Consider the following 26,918-nt stretch of genomic DNA (forward strand, 5'->3'; position numbering starts at 1 on the left):
ATAATTCCCGGTTAATTACTCCAATGGGGATTTTACACACAGTCGTAAAACCTGGGACGACAACACTGGGAATTTTCCGGGCAGGTTTTTGCTAAAATGGCAAACGGGAACATTTGAGAAATATAAAGTTACCCACGGAGGGAGAAAAGAATATTTGAAGACCTTTGAAAATTACATTTGAGACTAATTTCTTTCAGTGCTTTTTCAGGTCTTTGCAACACAAGAATGTAGATGTAGAAGTGTTAGGTACCATGAAATAGAATCGCACTCATGCAAAGTACAAGTAGGACTAACTCAGTGAATATAAATGGAGTATTGTTGTCCTGACAGTGGACAACCATGTCCGTCCCGTTCCTCATCCTGACGTCAGGGGGCGCTGTGGTGCGGGACCGTCGGTGAAGCAGATGAAGCCTCTGGACTCGACACGACACGTGAGTCAGTCATGTCTGTTGATGCTCAGAGCAGCTCCTCTCTCCGCCTGAGCTCTGACCGTGAGCTTCTGTCTTGAGAGTGTGTGTGTGTGTGTGTGTGTGTGTTCCTTGTGATTGGATCGTACCCGCGGCGCCTGAATGCATCACAGGGAGGAGGGAGTGACGGTATAAACACAAGACAGTGTGGACGCGCGCGCGCACGCACGCACGCACGCGCGCGCACAGAGAGAGAAAGATGTCTGGGACTCCGGCCTCATCCGCGACCCCGCAGTCCGCGAAAACGAGAAAGGAGGAATCGTCTTTCCTCGGGAAACTGGGAGGAACCCTGGTGCGGAGGAAGAAGTCTAAAGAAGGTGAGTACCACAGAGGATGCTTCTTGTCTTCTTGATATTCTAATGTGGGGACAGACGGTGTGTGTGTGTGTGTGTGTGTGTGTGTGTGTGTGTGTGTGTGTCCTCTTGTTATGTTTCTGTCCATGGTGCTGCAGACGCATGATGCTGTGTGTTCTCCTGTGGGACGTCCCTTCAGCTTCATGATGTACATCTGTACATATACATGTTGTATAGGCCTGTGCAGAGATTTACATTGTGTCCCATGGCAATCAGATTCAATTGAATCTTTCTCTGGTTTTAATATCCCAGTCTGGCTCATCGTGTCAGTAGATCATAAAGCACACTGATGTAGACGTGTACATCTTTGTGTAGTTCTGATGTTCCTCTGTAAGAGCGAGACCAGAGAGTTGAGACAAAGCAGAGCAGCTCCATGGGCATCTGACATGAGGTAATGAACTGAAATAGAGTAGACCACACACACACACACACACACACACACACACACACACACACACACACACACACACACACACACACACACACACACACACACACACGCGCGCACACTGTCAGTGACCGGTGACAGGAATTCAAGGTTATGAAGCAGATAAACGTGTAAGAGGATTAAAGTGCTCGCTTTATTTTGTATAGTCTCCACCTGAACACGAACAGAAATCCTCCAGTTTTTTGTTTTTTTACCAGCTGTTCACCAAACTAAACTATTTTCTGCTCCTGCCCTCCCAACATGTCTGCTGAGAGTCTGAGACAGACAGCTGCGAGGTTTAACGCCTGTGTGTGTGTGTGTGTGTGTGTGTGTGTGTGTGTGTGTGTGTGTGTGTGTGTGTGTGTGTGTGTGTGTGTGTGTGTGTGTGTGTGTGTGTGTGTGTGTGTGTGTGTGTGTGTGTGTGTGTGTGTGTGTGTGTGTGTGTGTGTGTGTTCTCAGCAATGTGTTTGTAATCACCATTAAAGTAGAGGGCCACAAATATTATTTAAATTTAAATTTAGGAGTCTCATTAAATTCCATACCTCTCCTCAAAAAGTCAGGGGTTTCCAGTCATTTTTGATTTCAATTCAACCATTTTAACTCTCTTAAAGCTAAATATGTATGATTTTTTTTAATTGGGGGGGGGGGTGATGATTGACAAAACATGTAAAAGATCTCCCCCCTCACCCGATGGACTGGTGCAGCCTAACACAGTGTTCATACACACAGAGGTTTATTCTAGAGACATGACCCCATGCAGTGACATGTTGTCCTCTCTGCTGAGATTAAAAAGCGTCAGTGTGGGTGTAACGTGTGGAAAGAGAAACTTCTGGTCTAAGGAGTGTTGAGCGTTTTCCTCTTGTGCTAATCTTTAATGAATTATTCCAACTTAAGAAATCAGCTGTTCCTCCAAACTTGCAGACAAACGCCGCCCGTCGTCCGCGCTGTCGGGGAGTGATTCTGCAGAGTGGACAGGAGAGAATCCAACAGGGCCAAAGTGGATTAAAGCTCAGATGAGACAAAAGTCAGAGACCATTTTTAGAATCAGAAATATGTGAGAAAGTAAAAGACGTGCGAAGTGAGTGCGATCATTGGAGCACAACTTGCTGCTCCTTTTGCGGTTTCTGTCACTTCTGGGTGTGGTTCTTAATTCTCTCTGAAGGGAACACCCAGCGGAGTCGAGTTGCCACTGGAAAAGTTGCGTCACTGTCTGCTGAATAATCACGACTTACTTGGATTGTTCCTGCAAGAAAAAGGGACTTAAATTGTGTCGACACTTCTTCACAACCACATTTAACCCGAGCACAGCGCCGACCACTTGTCGTTTCAGAAATGGGATAGAAAACGTTGCTCCAGCGAGATATAGGCGATTCCTGTAGTCCTCTGTGAATCCTGATAAACTACAGGAAGTGTGCTCTTCTCTGACAAGACATGGTCTCTTTGTCAGCAGCCGGCAGTGCTGTGATGGTGATAATCGTCATGGTGAAGGCAAAAAGCATGTTTTTTTTTTTGTAAGCACTTTGAGGACCAGTTTCCGGTCACACCCTCACCGTATCATTAGCGTGAAAAGTATTTGCACTCCGAAAATACAAAATCTAAAGGAAAATATCTAAAGCTCGGGCTCCAGGATGGATCCTGATGATAGTAAGTCATCTGTTATTCTTACTCATTTTACTTTTTATACATTAAAAAAAGAAACTGAGAGAAATGGATACAGTGATGAATGTATTATGCAGACGTTGAACTCAACATTTCAACGTACAATTTTGTATTTGTCGCTTTGCTTCTTTTGCTCTTTACTATCTGATAATGGTCTTTTCAGAATTGAGCTTTCTGCAAAAACATCACCATACAAATACAATTGGCAACAACAGTTTCATATTGCTGCCAAATGATGTTAACATGACAGCTATGTTATTATTCGCTATCATTATCCAGGACATTGACTTATATTTAGAAGGTTTGAACGCAGACTCGCACAAAAAATAGACATATTTTACAGGCATCGTTGCTGTTTCAGGCAAATATACAACTTGTCATATCAGTTTCACTTATAAGAGCCTCATCAATAAACTGACTAAGCTGATACAGTGACTGATACAAGCTGATATTAGATCATTAATATTAGTTTTGGCAATATTGACGAATATTATAATTATTAATGTCAGTACAGAATAAACCCTGATGTGTTTGTGTTATTGGCGTTATCAAAACACTGATGTTATTCACATGGAGAAGTGAAAAGTAATTCTCTTCGTCACAATTTTAAAAAGCAACATTTTTCAAGACCCTTATCAAAATGTTTGCACGTGTTAAGTGTTTATGTAAAGATACAGTACATGTGTTTTAATAAACTCAAACATCAATTTTAGATAATTAGAATTTTAGTTTATCAATCAGCATATAAAAAACAGCCACTTCCCACAGAGAGATGTTTTGGACTGACAGACCGGTGGTTGTCATGAGGCTCAATGCTCATTTTATTTCTAAATCAGTCTCGTCATGTTTGAATATTCATATGAGTAACACTCACAGAAATACGTTTGGCCTAATTTAAGATAAATGTATTTTAATTGCATATAAAATGCCCATCCAACGAATAAACTTAATGTGATTTCAAACAATTGGGCTTTACTGATCCTGAATACATAAACCATGGTACCGACAAACAATTATTGTGTATTTAAAACACATTGGGTTGATTAGAAGTATTACACATCTATATAAATTTATGTTTGACTGACAAATATGCATCACATTAAGTTTATTAGCTTGTTTATGTTAAATGTGTGTAATCCAAAAGAATGGACATTTTATATGCAATTAAAATACACAAATCTTAGGTATTAAGCCTAAATACTTTGTGAGTGTACAGCAGCTGTGTTCTTACTGTATATCCCCTCTCTACTAGATTGTATTTTGTGGTTAGCGGTACAAAGCCTGGCTCTCGCTCTGCGTCTGTCCCTTCACCTGCTCTTGTGTCGTACAGCTGTGTTGTATTAGGTCATTTTGCATTGATATTCCTGTGTTCATATGCTGTTAACACGATTCATGCTCTGAGGGAGGCCTATAGCCAAGAACACGTCTGCAATGATAAAAAAAAAATGTAAAGCTATAAAGGTCCTCCTCTTTGCTTTTTTGATGGTTTGAATCCTGTTCCCTATTGAAATAAGAGCGACAGAGGATGAATCCCTCTTCCAGGACGTGCAAAAGGTGCCATATTTTTTAGATCAGACAGAAGTCGCAGTCGTCGAATTACAGGGATGCAGGAATATAACATTAGCTGGATATCGTGATGAATAAATATTAGGCGTTTAGTGTCATCTGACATATGGAACATACTCGGTGACACTGTCATCTCCTGGCGGCTGTTACTCACCGGCCGGTGCCTGCGTTGGTGTAAATAACCGGCGCTATATTTAAGGTCCAGTCTGTCTCCTCCGCGCTGCCACATTATTTATAACCTTTCCCCCTGTGCCGCAGTAAACAGCCCCCCCCCCCCTCGGGAGCAGTGGAACCAAACGAGACGAGGTCGATTGCAATCTGTTTTACGCTTCTGTTTATGATGCTGTCCGATGAAGCCATTTTCCTCTCCAGCAAAAAAACATATGCAACTATTTTCTATAATAATCACTGTGTTATTATATTTTAAAGTTTGTAGGCGCTTCTTGCATCAATTTGTGCATAGAAGCTGACACAATATAAATGTTGCTGACTGCAGACTTCAGTGTACAGTACTTCTGTTAACAGGAATACGGCCACCGGATGATTGATTGTCCACTGCAGCAAATCCCGTTATATATTGCAGGCTCCGCTCAAATGCTCAGTGAGAGAGTTTGTCCATTCTCTCATTTTGCTGTGACATTACCAGATTGCGGGTAATTTCTAACACTCAGTAATGCTTGTTAAATCAACATATTCATAACACAGGGCATCGTTTTTGTGAGGAAATGGCCTTTATGAGTTAAATTACCATGCTGCACTCACAATACACATTATATATTAAAATTAGTGGATATGTAGTTGACATCATACCTGTCAGAGGTCAGTGTCCCGTGTCCACAGCCCAGAGGTTACTGGTGTGTTACAGTAGGTTTGCTTCTGTGCCTTGTGTCCTGTGTGATAGCTCCTTCCTGTCACACACACTCACACACACTCACACACACACACACACACACACACACACACACGTACAACACAAACCTCTGTGCGTCTCTGGTAACTGGACCGCTGAGGTGGGGAGGAGGGTTGTGACAGAAATAAACACGTGATGACACCCCCCTGCCACTGTTCTGGCCCAACCGACTGCGATTTTCGCACACACACACACACACACACACTCACACTCACACACACCTACACACACACACACAAACTGAACATACATACACCTCTTTTTCTACCTCCGCTCGCTGCCTTCGGGGGGGAATCCGCAGGTTTATGGTAGAGAGATGGCGGGGCTGCTGTGTGGGACCAAGAGAAAGAAGCAAGGTAACGCAGTTTTCAGGGTTTGGCTTTGAGGAACTTGGAACATGGAAGTTAAGAAGCAGGACCCTTCGTCGCAAAATGTGTCAGTCGTCAACCAGTTGTACTGTATCAGTCGCTGTACAATGTGTACATTTTATAATTGACTGTGGTTGTCTCATGAGGGTTGCCGCTTCATGTATGTGCTGGTGAGCGAAAGTGTATTTATTTCCCACATCATTCTGCATGAGTCTGTGGTAGTGTTCGAGTTATGTTGTATAATTTTACCGTTTTTAACCGTTTTTGGTTTTTTTTGGCGTGTAAAGCCGAAGCTCCGTCCAGCCCCAGTCGGACGCAGCGGCGATGCCCTCAGATGAACACGCAGGGAGGAAGCGGCACAATTATGATGAAATGCAGCAGGCCTCCTCTGTAATTGCAGCAAAGTGCTGATCTGCTGCGAGATCCAGGGCTCGGGCCGACTGTGGGCTCGCATGAGGAGCCGGAATCTGATAGCGAATCTGTGGGGACCTCTCTTGGAACATGCTTTGAAGTTGTGATTTGGGGTCTCGGTTGTTCATAAACATGCTGTTCTAGCTTTTCTTTCATTATATTCTCTGTAAGAAAAAAATTAATTTGAAGAAGGAGCACAAGCGCTTGTGTCCTCACCTTGATTCTCCCTCAGCAGGGGCTTTATTTAGAGCAGGGTCAATGACATGACAGATCTGAGACTATTGATCGGGGTGCAGCCTGTTGGAGGATCTTACAAATTACAATGGGGGATGATAAAAGCAACGTGGCCATTAGGGGAAGAAAGCTTTTTAAATCCCCGGCGCATCTCTCCCGTCAGAAAGAAATTGACTTTTGTTGAAACGTAGACTCAAAGTGTGTGTTGCTGTGCGTCTGTTCCACTTTGACGACACAATTCAAGACATACAGTGTATAATAGGTTTGCACAGAAAAAAAAAAAGAAAAAAGCGAGATGCATGTTTAAATAATGTACGTTTTGAGTAAGATGCGTGGAAGATGCTGCCTCCACAATCCAGTCTGTAGTGGGAAGTGACAGACGCGTGACAGCTCTGGCAGCAGCTCAGAACCAACACACACTTTGATAAGGTTATCCACCATGTGCACCCGTCACACAGTTTCCCATTGTTTTTTTTTTTTTTGGAATGAAGTATGAGATATGAGAAGAGTTAGAGAAGACAAATCTGAACAAGCGATTGTTAAAATCGCTTTTGGTGGAAATGTCGTGAATGGAGGACAGTGGTTTAATCACTTTCCCTCAACAAGGATACAAAACTCTGATGAATGGAAGTTAAAAGAAAAGGCTGGATGAAAGTGTTTTGTAAGAAGAAAAAAAAAAAGATCCTTTATTTAAGAAAGAGAAGCGCCACCAAGGGAGATCAGAGAGTGCATACCTCCACTTTAGAAGGCTGATGCCCTCAGCATGTTAAAGACAAAATTCCTGGATCCACCCATTTTTCCTGATCCTCTCTAAATTTTATGGGTTCTTCCGTGGGTCATGCCCCACCCCTCCAAACAATGTCATGGGAATCGGTTCAGTAGTTTTTGAGTAATCCCGCAGACAGACAGTCGGCAAATGGAAACATAACCTTCTTGGCCGAGCTAATTAACAGAATAATACATAAAATACAAATGGAAAAAGGTAGATTGACCCTTGTCGGTGTAATATATTCAATAATTATGACAGATGAAGGGTTTCAATACTGTAGCTGGTTGAGATGGAGCTTATGCTGACTATTTTTGGCTGGATGGTTTGAAAACAACTGTAATATTTCAAATTCCTATAGGTTTTAAAAATCCCAATTTACAACGTGATTAATAACTATAGTCTGTAGATATAAAAGGTTGTGGACGTAAAATTCGACTCAATGGAGCCGAAGCATAAACTAGTAGGACATTTAAAAAGGTACAAAGTCAATTGAGGCTATTGTAAATGTTGTTTTGCTTAAATTTGACTATTACTGACACTATGTATAAAAAAGCGAAGTGTAAATGATTTGAATAGTGTTTATTAAGGAATATGAGGGTGACAAACAAACACCACACTTCCTCCGCTGGGTTTTAACTGTGCACTTGTGTACTCGTTCCAGTGACACTGACGAGCTTTTGCTTTATCATTTTTTCTTTCTGTGTTTCTGTCTGTCCCAGTGAGTGATCTCCATGAGGAGGGGAAGAATGCCATCAATGCTCCCATGCTTCCCACGGGGACAGACGTCCATCCAGAGGACACACTGCTGGGTGAATACACACACACACACACACACACACACACACACGCACACCAAAGTCACTACGACGTTATTGAGAAATGCAGTTGTTGTTGGTTTCTTTACGGTTAGTAAGGTCACGTAGGGAAATATGACTGGAACACATGTTGACTAACGGGGGACTTTGACAGTGAAGGAGCAGGAAATGAAAGTGGGTGGGGTGGAGACGCCCTCTGTCTTCAGTCAGCATGTGAATCACTGTTGACATGTGGGTGCTGGGAACTTTGTGAAGTCGTTGTTTGAGTTCATGAGAAACAAAATGACATATTGGCTGTATAATATGGATATTATCCTCCACTCACGTCCTCATCTCCCTTTCGTCAGAGGAAAACGCTGAGAGGATCATGTTGGACCCAACATCGCGGGAAAATCTCAAGTTTAAAGATCTACTGAAGGTAGTTGGCGATCACATCTTTTGTGCACAAACATTCTAATGTGTCCGTCAGCGTAATCAGAGCAGTGAAAATATGAAGAAACATGCACGTTGGAGAGAAAAAAGGTTGCCATCGCATTTTGACGTGTTCCCAGGTCCTGATTGACTGGATCAACAGTGAGCTGGAAGAAGACAGGATCATAGTCAAAGACCTGGAGGAGGACTGTTACGACGGACAAGTGCTCCAGAAGATATTTGGTGAGAAACCGGTTGATTTGGCGTCACAGCTCCTCACAGCATCTTTACCCCGACAGCTACTGTCGGCACATCAACTTGTCCATGTGCAAGTATGAGAGAGGTTCTTAGTAACTGATTGGACATGCTACATTTCAGGCAGGCAGGCCTCAACTTAATGTCACTATAAAGCAACAAGCTGCACCATCCCACCAGAAAAGGAGCCAGAGAAACATCTGAGACAGTCACACGATCAGTAATTGGTTGTACAGTCGATTAATAATTCAGTGATGTTGTTTCATACTGTTCGTTTGAGGCCTGACAAAGGTTCCTGACAGAAATTTTGCATTTTCCGTAGGCGTAGTGCTGACAGGGAACTGTAATTACAGGCCTCCTCCTAACAGACGTCACTTTCCTACTCACCTGTTCACCAGCGGAGCATTAGACACCACTTGATTTTGTGTGTGTGTTAGTGAATTGACACCAGTGATTACATACAAGCATACAGTGTTGTCTTGAATTTGAAAACACACTGTGATAATTGCCAAAAGAAAAATCAAGTAAACCAACACCGGGAGAATTTTGTCTTGTAAAGCACACCGACCGTCCTGAACAAGGGGGTACCGTCCCTAATCCCAGCAGAGCCCCGAGGCGTGTTTGTGCTCGGTTAAGATGTTGTTTCCCCACTTTGGTCTGTGGAACCTGGACACTTTCATTCCGAGGAGAACAGAAAGTGTCACCTGTGGGATCTGGATGAGGTTGAGGATGAAATGCTTTTCATATTTTTCTGTCCTTCTTATCGTGATCTTCAATTTAAGCTTCTCCTGATATCAAACGCTCTTTGGTGTGCACGGTGCTTCCCCCCTGTGTTTGTTATGTGTCACAGCAGGCTGGAAAGTTCAAGTTTCGGATTCTGCCTCAATCCACAAAATCCCTGTATCCAAATTTAGATGACACCTACAGTACGTCTTGCTCCTTGCGTTCTAAGCCCTGACTCCTGAAGCAAACTCTTTCTGTAAAGCACAGACCAATTTCTCACGTGTGTGGTGACGCAATATGCAGTACTGCTGATGTCTGCAATTTTCCCATTATTCTGTTGCGTGTTTGGATTTGTGTTCTCCCGTGGGTTTGACCCGACATTACTGTGTCTCCTCCGTCCCGTCCCCCCCCCCCGCTGTTGACAGAGAAGTTGTCGGGCAGGAAGCTGAACGTGGCCGAGGTGACCCAGTCAGAGATCGGCCAGAAGCAGAAGCTCCAGACGGTGTTGGAGGCCGTCAACGACCTCCTGAGGCCTCATGGCTGGACCAGCGAGTGGAGTGTTGACTGTGAGTTTGAACGGCGACTTCAGCGTTGTGCTGTTTAAAGGGACATTCAAGGGATTTAGAGCGACACTTCGATCAAATTTGGTGAAATTACAAGAGACAGATTAGTTTTTTTTCAAAACTACAGTAAGTCAACCCTTAGTTTGGGCCAAGCTTAAAAATACTGGATTCCACATGACCCATAATACAAGTCCACAGGATCTTTGGAAAGATCACACAGATGGCATTCTACAGATGTTTTTGTGAGTGGGAGGTCTCAGCTGTTCACCAGTTGTTTTTCCCCATTATATATACATATATATATATATATATATATATATATATATATATATATATATATATATATTTATATATTCACATTTTTAAAAAATAAATCCTTAAACATAATCCGCAGTGTCACCTAACACAGAAACATGGGACTCTCCCAAATATTGTACCAGCCCTCCGGGTTTATTTCACAACCGCTGGATTTCATTTCAGCTTTGTCTCTGAGAATTCATGTTTCCATTTCCAAAATGGTGGACAGGTCTGAATAAATATGGAATACCAATCCATGGAAAAGTAGCTGTAGAAGTGTCATGTAACACTTTTTCTAGGCGGTAAAAAAAAAAATGGAACTTTTACTTCTGGGACCAGAGACGCCAGAAATAGCTCCTCCCAATTCTACAGTGCTCTCCATGACAAGTATCCTTAACTTTCATTCGAATTTTAGTTGTAGTCTCTTAGACTCTGTGCCTGTCTCTGTGTAGTCTCTGTGACCTAAAAAGTTGCTCACAACATCATGTGTGAAACGGCTGACGGCTGCCTCTTGTGATTCGCTCCTACAGCGATCCATGCAAAGAACCTGGTGGCTATCGTCTATCTGCTGGTGGCTCTGGCTATGCACTTCCAGGCCCCCATCCGGCTGCCCGAGCACGTCTCTGTGCAGGTGGTGGTGGTCAAGGTACAGTGGCCCGTCAGACTCCATGATCACTGTGTGCAACGATGAGATGTTTTTTATTGCTGTTGTCTGTCATCTGTTTATCTATGTTTTCTGTCGCCCCTTCAGTTTTCCTCTTTGCCTTTGTCTGTACGTGGGATTTTCCGAACGTGCATCAACAATTCGAGTTATATCTCTCATGCCACTTTAATTTTGTGTTGAGCAGAAGCGAGAGGGAATCCTGCAGACTGCCCTCGTGAGCAAGGAGCTGACGAGCACCACAGAGTGAGAGCTGATACAGTTTCTTCTTTTCTGTGTTATTGATATGTAAAGTGTTGCTATTAGTTGTCGTAGTATGAAGTCTGAGGAGGCTGGTGAATGAAAACTAAATTGTTTTTGAAATTCTGTCTCTTTTTTCTTCTTCACAGAATGATGATGGGAAGATTTGGTGAGTCCCAGCCGCTTACATTTACTTGATTCATGATACTGTATTATAGAAATATGCATTTAGTTTTATCACTTCTTTCACCTCTGTTTTAAGGAATAGTTCAACATTTTGGGAAATAAATTATTTCTTTGTAAGAGTTGGATCGATACCACTCATGTCGTTACAATAAATATGTAACAGCAGCTGGTTGGGTTAGCTTAGCACAAAGGAGACAGATTGAAACTATATATTTTAATTTTTATACTTTTTGTAAAAATTAAACAACAGTTTTTACCCCTCAACAGAGCCAGGTTAGCATTTCCCCCCCTAGTTTAATGCCCAGCTAAATTAGCTGGCTGTAGATTCACATTTACAAGACAGATATTATTATAGCTCTTCAAATCCTTTGAATCCTCGGATCTTTACAACAGAGAGGGACGCGTTTGACACCCTGCTGGATCATGCACCTGACAAGCTCAACGTTGTGAAAACGGTAAATGAGAAAAGACATTTCCTTTGCGTGATAATGGATAATATAATCATTTGACATTTGTTTTTATAACTCCTCTTAAAAAATAGATTTGACAATATTCTATTTCTCTTGTCACCAGTCGCTCATCACCTTTGTGAACAAACATCTGAACAAGCTGAACCTGGAAGTTACTGAGCTGGAATCTCAGGTTTATCTCATCTTCCCTTTATTTGCATTGCCGACTCCTAATATTTATGTTTCATAATCCATATCATCCAGTCGGGATCTCTGTCTGCCGTTTCATTGTCGAATGCGGTGTTTATATATCTGCTTTCTGTATGCATGTATGTGTGTGTGTGTGTGTCCAGTTTGCTGATGGAGTGTACCTGATACTGCTGATGGGGTTGCTGGAAGACTACTTTGTCCCGCTGTACAACTTCTTCCTCACCCCCGAGAGTTTTGAACAGAAGGTAAGTTTGCCCTCAGAAATGAAGAGAGTGGGATGTATTTGAAGATTATTTTTTTCATCAGCGTGGCAGTGTGTTAAGTTTCAGCCTCGTTTCCCCCTCAGGTTCACAACGTGGCGTTTGCCTTTGAGCTGATGCAGGACGGAGGCCTGAAGAAACCCAAAGCCAGACCAGATGGTATTTTATTGACAGAGATATGTCACGTTATTACAAGATCAAATTATAGACATTAAATGTGATATTGTTTTTACAGAGACGATCGTATGGAGACTGACTGAGCTCATGAGTCTCTTGTACTGACTGGCAGTCGTGTCAAAGGTTGTCCAGTAGATGGAACCCTCGCCTAACCTTTTCAGTAATACCAAATGGAGGGCGCTGAGTTTATTCAGCCCTGAGCTCCACTCTGCTGTCGAGTCTGCACCTATTTCAGAGAGAATATGAGCTTGGACATCAACGAATCAAAATGTGACATACTGGCGTCCTGTTGTATTTGCTTTAATGATGATTATTGGCTGAATAATCAGAGATTTGCACCGTATACTGTTCGGGGGCTGCGAAGAGGATAATGTGCTTTCCTGTGTGTTTGATTTAACACAGTTCGGTAGATTACCCACACAACCTGCATCAGTATTTTCACTGTCGCCCTCTAACTTGGCAGGTCACTTTAATCCACAGAATGTCAAAGTGACACTGTAGATTTTAAATGAGAGAAGATCTTTACTATCCTCTTCTACATCGTAGGACACTAGGCAGTAATCTTCACAGCTTCATAGCTGCACTTTGAGTAGAGCACTGGGTTATGTGTGCATCTGCACTGTCATTATAAATAAAAGCGGAGAGTCGTTAATGATATCAACACTGTCACCGCAGCTAACAGGGAAACATAGACGATAAGGAGATTAAGGCGTGTGAGTTTAAATGTTGATGCAGTGGCACTGCTGTGGCAAATGGCGTCTGGCTGGATTCACTTAAAACAGACTTAGACGTAATGAGAAATTACAATAAGCACATCGGCACTTATGCAGAAAGTGTTTTCATGCCTCTTGTTCCTCGTCTCGTACCACGTAATACATCATACGATAATCACGCGGAAATTCTTGGGAGCTATTTTGAGCTCCATTTCATTTTCAAAATGACACAGCAACATTTTGATGCAAAGTAGCCCGACGGCAATCATACAGTTTTTTCCTCTTCAAAGGATCCAATTTTTGCACATGTCAAAGGTCTAAAATATTCTTCATGAAACTTCTCAGAGCAGTTTGCGTTTGGCGAACTCTCACGGAACTCTGCTTTGTCTCAACGTTTTTGTTTTACAGATGTTGTCAACCTGAACCTCAAGTCCACCCTCAGAGTTCTCTACAACCTGTTCACCAACTACAAAAACTCTGAGTGAACTCTTCCAGTGCCTCCTGCTGATACGACTCTGGGCACTGTCCCTGTGCCTCCTGTGCTGGTATAACGCATTACACTCTGGACACTGGAGGAGACTGAGACTGAAGGTCATGACGTGGGACTTAAAAAAGACACAGGGGAAGAAGCAGCCTGAAAAAAAAGGCTCAGAGTGTTGCTATTAAATCTTCGTTAAATGTCAGTATTTTCTTCTTCTTTCCTTAACTGCAAACCAGGAAACTCTGCGACCTTTATCTTACTGCATTTGAATTACACGGCTGCCACGGGAAAAACGTGTGAGGGCAGCACGTCGAAACTGGAAAACATTTGTGTCAAACTCACTTGCTTACCTCCAGGGTTATTTAAGGAAGATGAAAATGTTGTTATATATTCCATAAAGTGCTTTGTATAAATATTAAAAAAGAGTGTGATGGACACAGCCCATGGTCAACTGAACTTAACTAACGTTAGTTTAGCTCTGTATAAGGTTAAACACAAAAAAGGTCTAACAACACCTCTAATGTTTTCATAACGCGTTACATCACATTTGCTTAATCTGGACAAAAGCCAAAGTGTATAAATGAAAGTGTGGGCTGAGTGTGTGTGTGTGTGTGTGTGTGGGGGGGGGCTGTCCACACCAGGCGGAAGGGGCACATTGAGGGCCCGCAGTATGCCCACAGATGCAACACATCTTTCTTTCCAAACAGCAGCAGTCTGCTAATGAACCTGTTGAAGAACAGCAAAAATGTCCAGAGCTCCAGCACCGGAGTTACAGTATCTGATGGGAGCTTGGCTATCCAACATACATAACAGACAATAACGTAATTAGCAATTAAAAAAAATTAACCACAGCCATTATTAACACATGGCCTGACAGTATTCCACTCTTGTCATTCAACTCTATACATTTGATTCCTCAGTCGGTAAGATTCCTCAGCTGCTGATGCAAACCAAAGAAATATTTTTTTTACTTTTGACAGTCAGTCCCCACTAACGTTAGCTAATCCCCAGACGTTACCCTCCTCCTTACCCTCAGAAACACAAAAGTTTCCTATTTAATGGTCCCGAAAATAGTTGTTAATTTAGCCTTTACTATTTGCCGCTCCCCTCTTCCACAGCCCCCTGTCCCAAGAAAGTGTTCAACTTATGAAGTGAAGAAAAGATTGTCAATTAGAACGATTCATTCATATTGTACAGCAAAAAAAAAGGACAAACATTTAAAAGTACATCTAATTTTGACTGCTACTAACTGGAGTTTTAAACCATTTGTTAGGTCAATATATATGACAACATATTACTCTTTTATTTACAGTACTCTTATGTACTTAATGTTAATATTTTTCTGTACTATAATTATCAGACCTACCGCCTTGAGTGCAGTGTTGCTCTCACTGTCCCAGGAGAGCACCAGTGGGAGTATCTCCGTATCGCCCGGCCCTCTCGGAGCATGTCCCCGGGGGGGCCCCGGGACCCACCGTGCCACCTGGAGACTTCGAGCTAAGATTCACAGTGCCTGCGTTTTAGAGCCAGGCGGAATTTATTAGGAGTGGATAAGTCAATCTAGTCTGTGCCTGCGCTGGATGGCTCACCTCTGTGCGCTTTGTATCTCGCCTATCAAGAAATAAATGCCTGGAATCAAACACAGTGAGAATTTCATTTCGTCTCCCACCTGTGTGATGGGTTAGATTTGTTTTGGCTCCTGAGCGAGATTGGTTTTGGAACTGGCAATTCCTGCAATTTGGGTTTAGCTAAAGGAATTATGGGCTTATTTTAGGCCTTTATTTTTCTTGTCTTTCCCTTTGTTGCTATGGTAACCTTCCACATCCCCCCCCCCCCCAAATTGTCCCTTTTGTATGGCAGACGGGTGGTGCTTTTTTCTTTTCTTCAACAAGGCCGGTGCACACGCAGCCTGTTGTTTCGTTGCCCTTGTCTCTTCCTCTATTTCTTCCAGTCGTTGCAGGTGCGTTTTCTGGAGAACGGAGAGGCCACGTGACGGCTGGTCACAGATGGAGGCGTGACCTCTGAATGTCACGTTTCTCCCGCCGCCACCTGAACTGCGCTTTACCAAAACGATTGTTTTTCTTCACCCGAGAGTCCTCCTCGTTCTCTTCCTCTTGACAAATGCGTATGATCAAAGTCTCAAACGCTCCACAGAACATAAACGCCCTTATCTCACAGCGCTCTGCTACAAAGCCATGTATCAAAAGGAGGAAGTGTTACCTTCTTCTCTGCCACATCCTCTTATTTGTGCTCGTCTTCCCTTTCGGCTCTGTGAAATGCTGTTTCCTATCTAAGCAGCGGGTTTTAAACTTGAGCGCAGTCGGACCTTTTGTGTTGCTGAACTTCACGAGAGCTTCCATTCGGATGGAGCACAGCCCCCCACTCCGTATATCGCTGTTCTGACAGTTTGTGGATTTGCCATCAGTTAAGGAACTCAGTTCGGCTGAAGTCCCCCCGATTCTCTCAGAGCGCTGAAGGTAAGCTTTATCCAAACAGACTTTTCGCTTACGACCTTGTTTGAAAGTTACTGTCAACTTCAGGAAAAGGAAGCCACACGCGCATAAAACAGACGGGGGGGGGGAGAGAAGTTGCTCACCGAGGCCTTTGTCTTTCTCCAGATCCAGGAAATCAACAGTTTGACAAGCTCCAGGTCACGCCTGCGTTGTCAGACTGCCTCGCTTACCCGTAGTGTTTTGATCACAGACCATATGATTCAAAAATGCTCAGAAGGTGAGGCACAGCCCTGCCAACTGTACTGTACTGTACTGCACTGCACTGCACTGGATCTGTTCTGTGCTGAGTGCATCAGCGATAACAAAGAGAAAAGGAATTTAAGAAACTAAACATCCCCCTTCTTAAATCGGACTCCTTTTTTTTCACCGGTTCAGTTGGATCCCCTGCTTGTCTTGTGTTTTTTAGAAACTTTTTCGAAGACCCTCAGTCACACGGTCCTCTCGAAACACACTGCAGGAACTCCAGAATTGGACTACAGCCGAGCTGAGCTCTAGACTCTTTTCTTTTGTATCTGAAAATCGGAGGTACGCGATTTGCTGTCGGCGCAATCAGTGCTTCCACTGCCGGTCAGAGTAACCCCCCTGCAGCAGTCGAAGATTGAGCAATACGGTGGAGAATACTTACCGAGCCCCTGTCGAGAGAGAGAGACCTTCTGCCAAACATGCTGATGGAAAGAGTGTTTTTTTTCTTCTTCATTTTGCTGTGGTTTATATTTTAGGCAAATATAAACCACCCCCCCCGGTGTGTTCGAGCACAGTTGACTCTTCTGCAGGTTCTGTGGCGAGGTATAACTGAGGAGGGCTGATGGAGGCTGACATCTTTGAGTATCACAAAGATGACAACACCGTGGATGCCGAGTCTTTCCTGGGTGCGTATATATGCATTTGCTGATATCCTCCAAGTTAAATGTCCTGTCAAAAGGTTCAGTTGTCACCTGTGAAATCAGTCGGTCTTCTAAACTTTCTTAGAGGCTACGTTACACCACAGCAAAGCATACTGTTATGGTTTAGACGTCTGAATATTTATATCAGAACGAAGGCCCGTTTCAATTGTTTAGTCTACCTTCATTATGAATGTGAATAGACTAAATATTAGAAACACCTCTGAGTTAACACCTCTCTTAATGCAGTATGCAATTCAACAGCAGTACAAACTGCGGACACCATGGAGTACATTACAGAACCTTATGACCTCTGAAGGATTTATTGTAGATCTGAGAGACTGCATTAGTCCTAGCTCGGTGTGCCTAATAAATTGGCTGCCGAGTGTATGTTTCTATCTCGCACAGCCAATGGTGTCCAGTGATTCCTGTACAATATCAGAATCCGTTGATAGATTTTCACAATGAACATAAACCATGATCACCATTTGTAGAATAATTTCTCAGACAGCAGAACAAGCTGTAAACACAACACACGTCTTTCAGTATTTTATTGTAAGTTGTCGCAGTCAACTGAAGCAAACAGTTGTTTCATTCCACATCCAGCGGCCAGTGAGCAACGTTAATTAATTTGGCGTTTTCTGGGCACCTCGTGAATTGTAATAGCTCTGTTTTTGGGCTCTACCACTTCCCGAGAGAAATATCTGGCTCTTTCGCTGCTCAATCCTCCGCAATGTTCAGCAAGCAGCTTTGTATGTGTGACACTTGGTGGGTTTAATTGAATCTGAATCTGAATAAGTAAATATATGTGCTGTAAAAATCAAAACAATGAGCTGAAAGAGGCTGAATCCCTCTGTACTGCAGTCAGGAGAGTTGGATGATCATTTTTTGGGCAATAATGTGATGTGATATCAATGAATGATATTTTGTTTTCATAATGTGCAGGAGGGAAAGTAAAGATGTGGCTTTACCTACTGAAAAATACATTAAAAGATGCATGTAGGGCTTGCATTCAAACATGAAGGAGCTTCAACTTGCAGTGACAACATTAATAAGACATAAACGGCAGCGGCGGTTTTTTATATTCACACAGGAGAGAAGAGGAAGGTCATTCAGCCGACGTCTTTGAAAGACCCCAACCTTGAAAAGCTAAAGCAGGTGAGAGGATGAATTCTGCTATTTACATTCAGACTCTGTCACTGACTTCTCTGTCTCCCACTCAACATTTACTGTAACGTTAGAACCTCATCCTGCACAACCGCAGATCCCAGGCTTCCTGTATCTCTGTAGGTGGGATGGAGAAAAACATCCGACACAGAAAGTACATTACAGAGCGCTGCATGTGCTGTATGTGCGCAATGAAGAGCATGAATAATATCTGATGCAGAGGGGAAAAAGGGTGGAAGGATCAATGAAACTTTAATGGACACAATTATCAGAGGTGATGGGAGATGGATTAGAAGAGGAGTGGGGAGCCAACAGAGTCTCCGGGGTCAGACGTTAAAACACATTTTGATTGGAAAGCATAGCAGCCCAAGTGCTTTGTACAAGTGGAAATGAATGAATAAATAACTCAATAAGACTGGCAGGTGCTATATGTAGATAGGGGGAGGGAATACAAATAAAATAGTGTGTACGCCGTCATTTCCCATCTGCTTCAGCATCTGAAAATAGATAAGGAGAATAAAATAAAATGCTGAGGTTTAATGCTGTTTTTAATCTTCTGCATTTGGTAAAAGAGAGAAATATATGAAAGAAGATGAAAGTGTTTGACGAATTGTGTCTTGTTAGGCATTAGTTGATTGGATCAATAGGACTTTGAAAGTGGAGCACATCGTGGTGCAGAGTGTGCAGGAGGATCTGTACGACGGACTGGTGCTTCATCATCTCCTGTGTGAGTCTGCACGTTACATTCGTGTGATTGCTCTGTGATAATGACGTCGTCATTATTCAAATCGGACGTTGAAAGCTAACAAATGTTTCCCCTTCGAGCCCTCCTAAATGCCGTCAGCTCTGACATCCAAAGCGCAGTTCCCCCCAGCACCCCTCTAACCTTACGCGTAATGATTTGCCGGTTTTCTCCAGCCAGGTTGGCCAGCGTGCATTTGCCTGTGGAGGACATAGCGCTGACCAGTGCTGCTCAGATACGCAAGCTGGAGTTGGTCCTGGCGGAGTTGGACAAGAGCCTGGGCCTGCAGGACAGCAGCCAGATCAAATGGAACATCAAACGTGAGCCACGCGACTCACTGGGCCTCCACCGACAAAGCAGCAAGTGAACAAATGCTCTGTCCTGGCGACGCTCACTCTCATTACAACAGGATTTGGTGCTCGCTCAAGAGCGCCATGTCAGCTTGTATAACAACTGTGAGGGCTTCTGGTGAAGATAAAATTCGCTGTTTTTAGTTTTAATTATCTGCCGGTGGATTGTTTGCTAGTGCTGGGCTATGGACGCAAGGAAAGACCATAATAATCTTGAGTGTGAAATTCAAGAGTCAAGGGTCGGGGTTCACTCATCTGATTTCTTTCCTTCCTCTTCTTCTTATGGATCACGTGACTAAAAAAAAACATCACCTGATCGGCTTAAACACAACTTCATTACATCCATGTTTGATTAATTTTGAACTATAGAGTCGGAATTACAGCAATCCAATTTGAGCGACTCGGGATACAAAAATACAACCAGTTGAATCCGAGCACCTTGAATACACATTATTGATTATAATATTGATTTTCAAAATCAGTACTTATTTATAGTAAAATTCCATTGCTTGAAATTGATGGAAAGCAAAGGCATTCAAACCACATAACTTTCAGATACATGTGCTTTTTTGGTAAAATGCTTCTCTTTTCAAATTCAGTGGAAGGCCCATTGTAAAATGTAATCATATTGATCTGGTGACACCCAAAAGTGCCAATTGCCAAAAATGATCATTGCGATTTTGGGTAAATGCATTATTGATGAATGATCACGGTCAGCACTAATCTTGCAGATAAATATGCTACATTTTGTGAATGTAGTTCAAGGGAAACTAATTTATTGACACCAACTGAAACGCTTTGTGTCACAAATAAACTAGATAAAAAGTATAGAAAACGGGATATGTTTTCACAAAATGTTTCATAAATGTGTAACTTTATTTACTTCCTTACTGGGTTGGTGGTGGGTTCTGTCAAGTATCTGTCAAGTAATTTGTGTGTGTGTGTGTGTGTGTGTGTGTGTGTGTGTGTGTGTGTGTGTGTGTGTGTGTGTGTGTGTGTGTGTGTGTGTGTGTGTGTGTGTGTGTGTGTGTGTGTGTGTGTGTGTGTGTGTGTGTGTGTGTGTGTGTGTGTGTGTGTGTGTGTGTGTCTCTGTCTCTGCTGCTCGTCTGTCAGTCATCCACAACAAAGACCTTCTGGCAACGATTCATTTGCTGGTTGCCATGGTGAGATGTTTCCAGCCTGAACTGGATTTGCCACGAAATGTGAAGGTGGAAGTTGTGGCGGTGGAGGTGAGCTTTCTTTCAAGCTTCAGCACATTTTCCAGCACCAAACATGTCCTGAAGACCCCTTGTGGAAATGCTGTTTAATCATGGTTAACTCTAATTGTACATGCAGGTCAGCAGTGGTGGAATCAAATCCAATGTGCAGACAGAGGTCCTGACAGAGGAGAAGTGAGTAGATTTATGTTCTGTTTCAAATCTGTGAGGAAAAACCTCACAGTTCCCCTCATTTTGTCTTTTTGGGCTTCTTCGACAGCACCAGCACAGCCGCTGACTCCCCCAGCAACACTGAAAGTGAGTGAGAGTGGTCAGAGGTTGAGTCCATGTTAACATCTTGAATGTCATCCAAACAGCACTACAGCCGACAGTGACTTAACTCACTTCTCTGGCTGTCTGCTCTCCCAGGCGAGGATCCCATTGAGCAACTGCTGAAGCTTGAGGCTCACAAGGTCAACACGGTGAAGAAGGTATAATAAGAGGAGGAGGAGGAGAGGAGTGCTGAGCTAACTCACATCCCCACTGGTAAACAGAGCAAATGTAGAGGTGTTAAGACAGGAAGTAAATAACATCATAAATCCTCCAATACAAGCCCAATGAAAGTGGGTTACAAATATGAATCAAATGTACAAGGATTGCTCATCTTTTCTCTGGTATTTTGCATTATTTGGACCAAGGCTCTTTGTGAATAGATCAGTTCATTCAAACAAATGGTGACTTTGGGGTAAGGTCGCAGCCAATGATTATTTTCATTACTGAGAGACTAGTCGTGTGATAAGCGACTCAAACAATCAGTTATTAAATAGTCATTTCAACTTCTGTTGTTGGGGTTAATCCGTTAATTAACTGATCGCTCGAGCGCTTACTTCAAGACAGTCATGTGGAGTGGATAAATCACAAAGCTTTGATTCCATTAAGGGGTCTGATATTATTCTCATTCATCCTGCTGACTGACAAAATAAGGCCAAGTTGTGTTTCAAACTGTCTCAGCTCCATTTTTTGTTTTCCCACTTTCAGGCCATTTTACACTTTGTCAACCAGAGTATGTCAGCAATGGGTCTGCAGGTGGCTGACATGGACCAACAGGTAAAACAGACAAAGAATCGGTAAATACTTCTCCCGACAATATTATGTCACCTCCTTTGTTTTCTGTCTAGTTTGCAGATGGCGTCATCCTCCTGCTGTTGATCGGACAGTTGGAAGGTTTCTTCATCCCCCTCTGTGACTTCAACCTGACCCCTGTCAATCCGTCTGAGATGGTACGGACACATCACAGTGTAGAGACGTGATACTTCTTTGACTGGACAGAGGCGCACACACACACACACACACAACTGTATTAGTACAGCATCAGCATCCTCTATAGATGCTCACAGATGATGTGGGTTTCATTTGCGATGTATTTATGCATTCATCGAAAATCAATCACTTGAAAGAAAAGAAAAAATCTATCAGCATTCACTTATGCTGATATTGTGTGAACGTCTAGAGATAAAGGCTCCATTAATCATATTGAAAAGTACAAAGATCATAGTACTTTTTTTTTCTTCTTCTTCATTTCTAATCTGGGCTAATCTAATTTCCCACGAGAGCACACAGGATAATGAGCTAGAATACTGGAACCTGATCTGAAATCATGCCCATAACAATAAATAATATGACATAATTAATATTTTACAATTCCCATAATAAAAGTAGATGCATAATTACTACGGTGACACGGCTCACTTAAATTATATCTGTGATCTCTCTTTACTTGCAGCAGTAGGATGAGTCTATGAAAAAGTTATGACTCTTTCATCACGGACGTGATGAGCTCATGACACAGGGACTCTCCTTATTAGACTTTTTTAATACCTTGAAAACTGAAAGGCTTCTGGTGATAAACACATTATATATGTATAAGTCTCATCAATAATGCTAGTGGGTTTTGCAAATATATTAAATCGGGCCATTCTAACATAATGGCAACCCAACCCAAATATACTAAGTAGATATTTGGTTTCTGTTCATCTTTGAATGGAAATGCAGGAAATCTGCCAACACAGTAGCAAGGTGTTGCTGTAAATGCTGCAACAGGAATTTATTCAATATAAAACTCTGTCCTAATTATGTTTGTTCATTTTAGTTTTGATGATTATTATTTTAATTTTATTCATTCTTATCTTTATTTAAAAACTCCTATTGTTATTACTGTCAGTGAAACGATTTCACTGCACCTGTGGACAACTCATTTGTGCCGTTAAAACCTTATTGTTATTTTTAGTTTTTTCGAGATTTTGTTAAATGCACTTTCTGCTTGTCAAGATATTAGATGAAAACTGATGCCACTCTAGTGCCTGTGCCTTCAGTTCAAAGCTAGAGCTAGGAGGTGAATAGCTCAGATTTGAATTAGTAAGAATGGAAACAGAGGAAAAGACCTGCAGTGATGTAGAAACGACATGATTGTGAGTGTGCGTGTGTGTACAAAATGACTCAACAAACTTGCTAGGAATGTTATTTGGCAGGGTAACTTTTGAACTGTTGGTGCTGATCGTAAAAACACATTTTCCAAGCTATCTCCACAAATAACAGGACTAGAGAGACAATCTAAAGCTATTTGTGATCAGAAAATGATTCCCCATCATAAGATACAGTATGATAACTGATGTCATGAAGAAATCACAAAGAAGTCCTGAATATAAGTCAATTGGATGATTCCAATAAGTCTTAAATTAATTTTCTAACACAATTTTCTGTAAAATGACTCAAAGGAAAAGGTGACGTACTGATTTTTGCCTCTTTGATCGCCAGCTTCACAATGTGACCTTGGCCTTGGACCTCCTGAATGACACAGACCTGCAGTTGTCCAACGTGAACCCACAAGGTGAGAAGAGTCCCTGTTCACTCAACACACACTCTGCTTTGTTGCAGATTGTATTCAAATTAAAATGCCAGGCACAGAGGAGGAAAAAACTAAACAGACGGTCTGTCAGTGAAACGATTGTAGAAAAACAGCGGAGCTCCGAGACGGCAATGTCAAACTAATTTAGCTGACGTCCTCTATCAAGAGCATTTATCAGAGTGACAGGGAAATGCCAGGATCTGTTTGTACGTCGGGTGAGGAGGGGGATCGCTCCGGTAGCTTGAGTTAATCTCGACTGCTCGGCGGAGTGTGGGTCTGACAGTGTTTTGGAGGGAAAGGTGAAATTGCTTCCGGAATATGAATGAGTGCGACTTGTGTCTCCATGAGTATCACTGCGGATGATTGGCTCCGTCTGAGGTCATCATCTTTCATTTAGAGAGGAGCAGTGAGAGGGACGGTCTCAAGGGGACGATGTCCCTGCGGCGCACACCGATAGACACAAGGATTTAATCTCACCGCCACTGTTATATCTAGTTTGTGTGTGTGTGTGTGTGTGTGTGTGTGTGTGTGTGTGTGTGTGTGTGTGTGTGTGTGTGTGTGTGTGTGTGTGTGTGTGTGTGTGTGTGTGTGTGTGTGTGTGTGTGTGTGTGTGTGTGTGTCCGAAGGAAGATATGTTTTCTGTATTCATGAGTTATCAGGCACATCCCAAAGATATTCTGATTGTATCTGTGCACTGAAATGTCCACATTTAAAAATGAGAATGTCTGGCAATTCTGCTTGAATAATGCATCGGCGCCTCAACCACCTGAACAACCTGCCCGACAAACTCTAAACACACACACACACACACACACGCACACACACACAAATATTTATATATTTTATAAACAAACGTCATACTATTGTTATCAAATGAGTGATCAAGTATAATTATCAAGTGCATCACCAATTATCATTGCAGCCAACGTGATCCCCTGACGACCTTTAACCCAAAATCTCTTTGCTTTATATTTATATACATAATAAGGCAAGTGAGGAGTAACTTACCAGAACATCTGCAGAGTCCCGTAGTGTAGCGCAGGAAGTGGGGAGTGTAACCTGGGGACATCTGTAAAGAAACACTCCTGACCTCAACCCCATCCAACATGAGGATGAACAGAGGCAGCCGCTCCAGGACAGACCTTATCACCCAAATGTGAGCATATCCCTGGAGTCAGGTCAACAAAATTCAAAAGGCTACTGAAGGCTGCTATGAATAACCATAGCTTCATGCTTTATAAGGAAAGGTTCAAAGTTACACACGGGTGCAATGGGTGTCGTGTGATGTAATGGCCACTTTTGGCCATGTAGAGTAAATTGGTTCAAGTACAGAAGAGCAAAATAGAGGGTCTCTCTCAGAGAGTTACCCCCTCGTCTAAGTGTGTGAATCAATCGATGGTAAATGGATCTACTTCCCTGCAGATCCATTATTGACAAAATGCTCTGTATTGCCCCTCAGCTTCTGTCTCCCTTTCACAATCGCTGAAACGTCCCCACAATACTGCCTGCCAGTCGTTTTAGACTGCGAGTGTAAAATAAATCCTCGACATGATAACTGTTAATGTAAGGACCAGCGTAATTAATCTAAGCCAGGAGCAAATGATGAATTTAATTCCTTTTATAGTGTCTTTTTAATTATCGGCATAATTGCCGTGATGGAATGAGGAATCCCAGCACGCCGGGGCTAAAAACGGGAGCGCGCTGCATGCATAAATTAGATTAGACCGCCATGGAGTCGATCTTTATGTCACATTCACCCACTTAGTGCATCTCACAACCGAGAGCAATTTTGTTGGTATCGCATCTCACCAAGAGCACATTGATTCAATTTCCATCTAATGTTGTTTTTAGTCCTCCTGATCTATGACCTGCAAGGATGGATTGTGAGAATACTTTTTTTTTTTTTTTAAGCTAATGTTATTTTCCAATGATGCTTAATGCATCCCCATATCCTCACCTGCCACTGGGGCTTGGTGGATGCTGATGGGCCATTATCAATATGTGCTAAATGTTCGTTTTGTTGTTCTTGTTGTTGTTGTCTTTTTGCGGCTTGTGTGACAGATATTGTCTCTCAGGACGTCGCCGCCACCTTGAAGGTCCTGTACGCCCTGTTCAAGAAGCACAAAGAGAAATGAGAGAGGACAGACGCTCGAGGAGGAATTCAGCAGCTGACAATACAAACAGAGCCGAGGACATGTCGAATCCTTGGCCAGCTTGTTGTTCCTTCTGTTGCAGAAACACATATTTGGTGAATTTTCTATTTTTGAGATATTCTGTAGATGCTCTCACCCCAATTTGTGCAAGACGGTTGAGAAGCGAAAACTCAACCATGATTAACGTAGCAGTGTCTGAGGGCCCAGTAAACCTTAAAGGACCCTGACATGTGAACTTGCACCAATGACCAACAGCAAACTGAAATAAAGGAAGTCACATACGGAATCTTTTTATGTCTAGTTTAGCGATTGAACTGTTGCTTCAGGTCAGTATTGCAGCTGCTTGCAGGCCTGTGAGCAGGTAGCTCACCAACTATTGTTGCACCTAGTATGTCACCAAGCCCACGGTGAGGTGGACGCAAGGTAAGACCATGCACCGACCCGGCAAAGTGGACAGAAGGGGCCAAGTGGGAACCAGGACGTGTAATTTAAAAGAGGGTTATGCCATTAGTGATTTGCTTGAGAAAAAAATGTATGAAGTCTATCATTTCACCAACTTCCATTGTGTTAAATAATAATTGTTATGTACTCAGTATGCAGACCACGGACAAAGGCAGCAGTTTTAAGGTATTTAGAGAGAGTAATGTGTACTGATGTGGCAGGGTGAGCAGGGGCGGGGGCGGGCGTAGAAGGGCTTGCGTTTGGCGTCGTAACTGTGGCTAAGCTGAGGCATGCAGACTCCAGAATCACACAGACGAATCCTGGACAGAGAACTCAATTAGTCACGAGCAAAATTCCACAAGAGATTCCGAAAGATAAAAGGGAAATACAGGAGAGTCACAGCACGAGCCGTGACAATAATATCCAAATACCACCGCCTCTCTGGTTTTATACTCTCCTGTGTATTTAGTATGTGTATTAGTAAACTACAGAGTGTGCGTCTTTGTTTTTGTCTTAAGGTTAATGTATGCACTTTTACAGTTTTTCTTGCAGATGTGTTTGTTGACATTCAGCCTCAGGAATCCAATTAATGCATTTCTACATATATATTCTACACACGCATACACACACACATATATAAATCCTGACTTTTTCAAGGTGTCCTGGGATCCACTGACTTCATCTATCCTTTCTCTAACCATTTTCATATTTTCCCCATCTATCTAGTTTTATTCTCTCTCAACTTTTTTTATGTTGTGTGAGTAACAGTGTACGGAATGTGCTGTTCAAATAAAGTTGACTCTCTCGAGCACATCGCAGGCGAGATTTTGACTTAATTACAAGAGTTAGATCAGGATTTTTGAAATGTGAGCTAAAACCCCCCCCCCCTCCCTGATGCACTGTCACCTCTGTGATGAACATCACACACAGACATAAAGCAGCAGCAGCAGCAGCAGCAGAGTAGC

At 42.6% G+C, this 26,918-nt stretch overlaps 2 protein-coding genes across 7 annotated transcripts; both read left to right on the forward strand.

Moving 5' to 3' along the window:
* The first annotated feature begins 454 nt into the window (after positions 1-454).
* parvb (parvin, beta) lies at positions 455-15,245 on the forward strand. 3 transcript variants are annotated; one of them, XM_035641761.2, is made up of 13 exons: positions 455-784; positions 7,884-7,973; positions 8,327-8,397; positions 8,531-8,633; positions 9,794-9,934; positions 10,759-10,874; positions 11,077-11,135; positions 11,279-11,298; positions 11,709-11,770; positions 11,889-11,957; positions 12,118-12,219; positions 12,321-12,393; positions 13,533-15,245. In XM_035641761.2, the coding sequence occupies exons 1-13, from the start codon at positions 667-669 to the stop codon at positions 13,607-13,609; spliced, it is 1,101 nt and encodes a 366-aa protein (XP_035497654.2). In that variant the 5' UTR covers positions 455-666; the 3' UTR covers positions 13,610-15,245. The 3 variants fall into 3 exon arrangements, with proteins under 3 accessions (XP_035497654.2, XP_035497656.2, XP_035497655.2); XM_035641763.2 differs by lacking the exon at positions 455-784 and adding an exon at positions 2,535-2,891; XM_035641762.2 differs by lacking the exon at positions 455-784 and adding an exon at positions 5,549-5,738.
* A 423-nt stretch (positions 15,246-15,668) lies between these two features.
* On the forward strand, positions 15,669-26,766 carry parvg (parvin, gamma). 4 transcript variants are annotated; one of them, XM_047333096.1, is made up of 13 exons: positions 15,669-16,082; positions 16,838-16,987; positions 18,093-18,157; positions 18,791-18,893; positions 19,085-19,267; positions 20,372-20,487; positions 20,594-20,649; positions 20,735-20,772; positions 20,884-20,945; positions 21,493-21,561; positions 21,633-21,734; positions 23,269-23,341; positions 25,395-26,766. In XM_047333096.1, the coding sequence occupies exons 2-13, from the start codon at positions 16,924-16,926 to the stop codon at positions 25,415-25,417; spliced, it is 954 nt and encodes a 317-aa protein (XP_047189052.1). In that variant the 5' UTR covers positions 15,669-16,082; positions 16,838-16,923; the 3' UTR covers positions 25,418-26,766. The 4 variants fall into 4 exon arrangements, with proteins under 4 accessions (XP_047189052.1, XP_035497659.1, XP_047189050.1 ...); XM_035641766.2 differs by having other exon boundaries at positions 15,675-16,082; positions 16,877-16,987; positions 25,421-26,766; XM_047333094.1 differs by having other exon boundaries at positions 15,676-16,082; positions 25,421-26,766.
* Positions 26,767-26,918: the final 152 nt, after the last annotated feature.

The sequence above is a fragment of the Scophthalmus maximus genome, chromosome 7, assembly GCF_022379125.1.
Source record: "Scophthalmus maximus strain ysfricsl-2021 chromosome 7, ASM2237912v1, whole genome shotgun sequence".
Lineage (NCBI taxonomy): Eukaryota > Metazoa > Chordata > Actinopteri > Pleuronectiformes > Scophthalmidae > Scophthalmus > Scophthalmus maximus.

Bases quoted from the DNA above. Each gene is read 5' to 3' on its own strand.
- parvg (XM_035641766.2), top strand. From the start codon at position 16,924: ATGGAGGCTGACATCTTTGAGTATCACAAAGATGACAACACCGTGGAT. The intron at 16,988-18,092 runs GTGCGTATATAT...ATATTCACACAG, and splicing joins GGATGCCGAGTCTTTCCTGG to GAGAGAAGAGGAAGGTCATT. The intron at 20,650-20,734 runs GTGAGTAGATTT...CTTCTTCGACAG, and splicing joins GAGGTCCTGACAGAGGAGAA to CACCAGCACAGCCGCTGACT.
- parvb (XM_035641761.2), top strand. From the start codon at position 667: ATGTCTGGGACTCCGGCCTCATCCGCGACCCCGCAGTCCGCGAAAACG. The intron at 785-7,883 runs GTGAGTACCACA...TGTCTGTCCCAG, and splicing joins GAGGAAGAAGTCTAAAGAAG to TGAGTGATCTCCATGAGGAG. The intron at 7,974-8,326 runs GTGAATACACAC...CCCTTTCGTCAG, and splicing joins TCCAGAGGACACACTGCTGG to AGGAAAACGCTGAGAGGATC.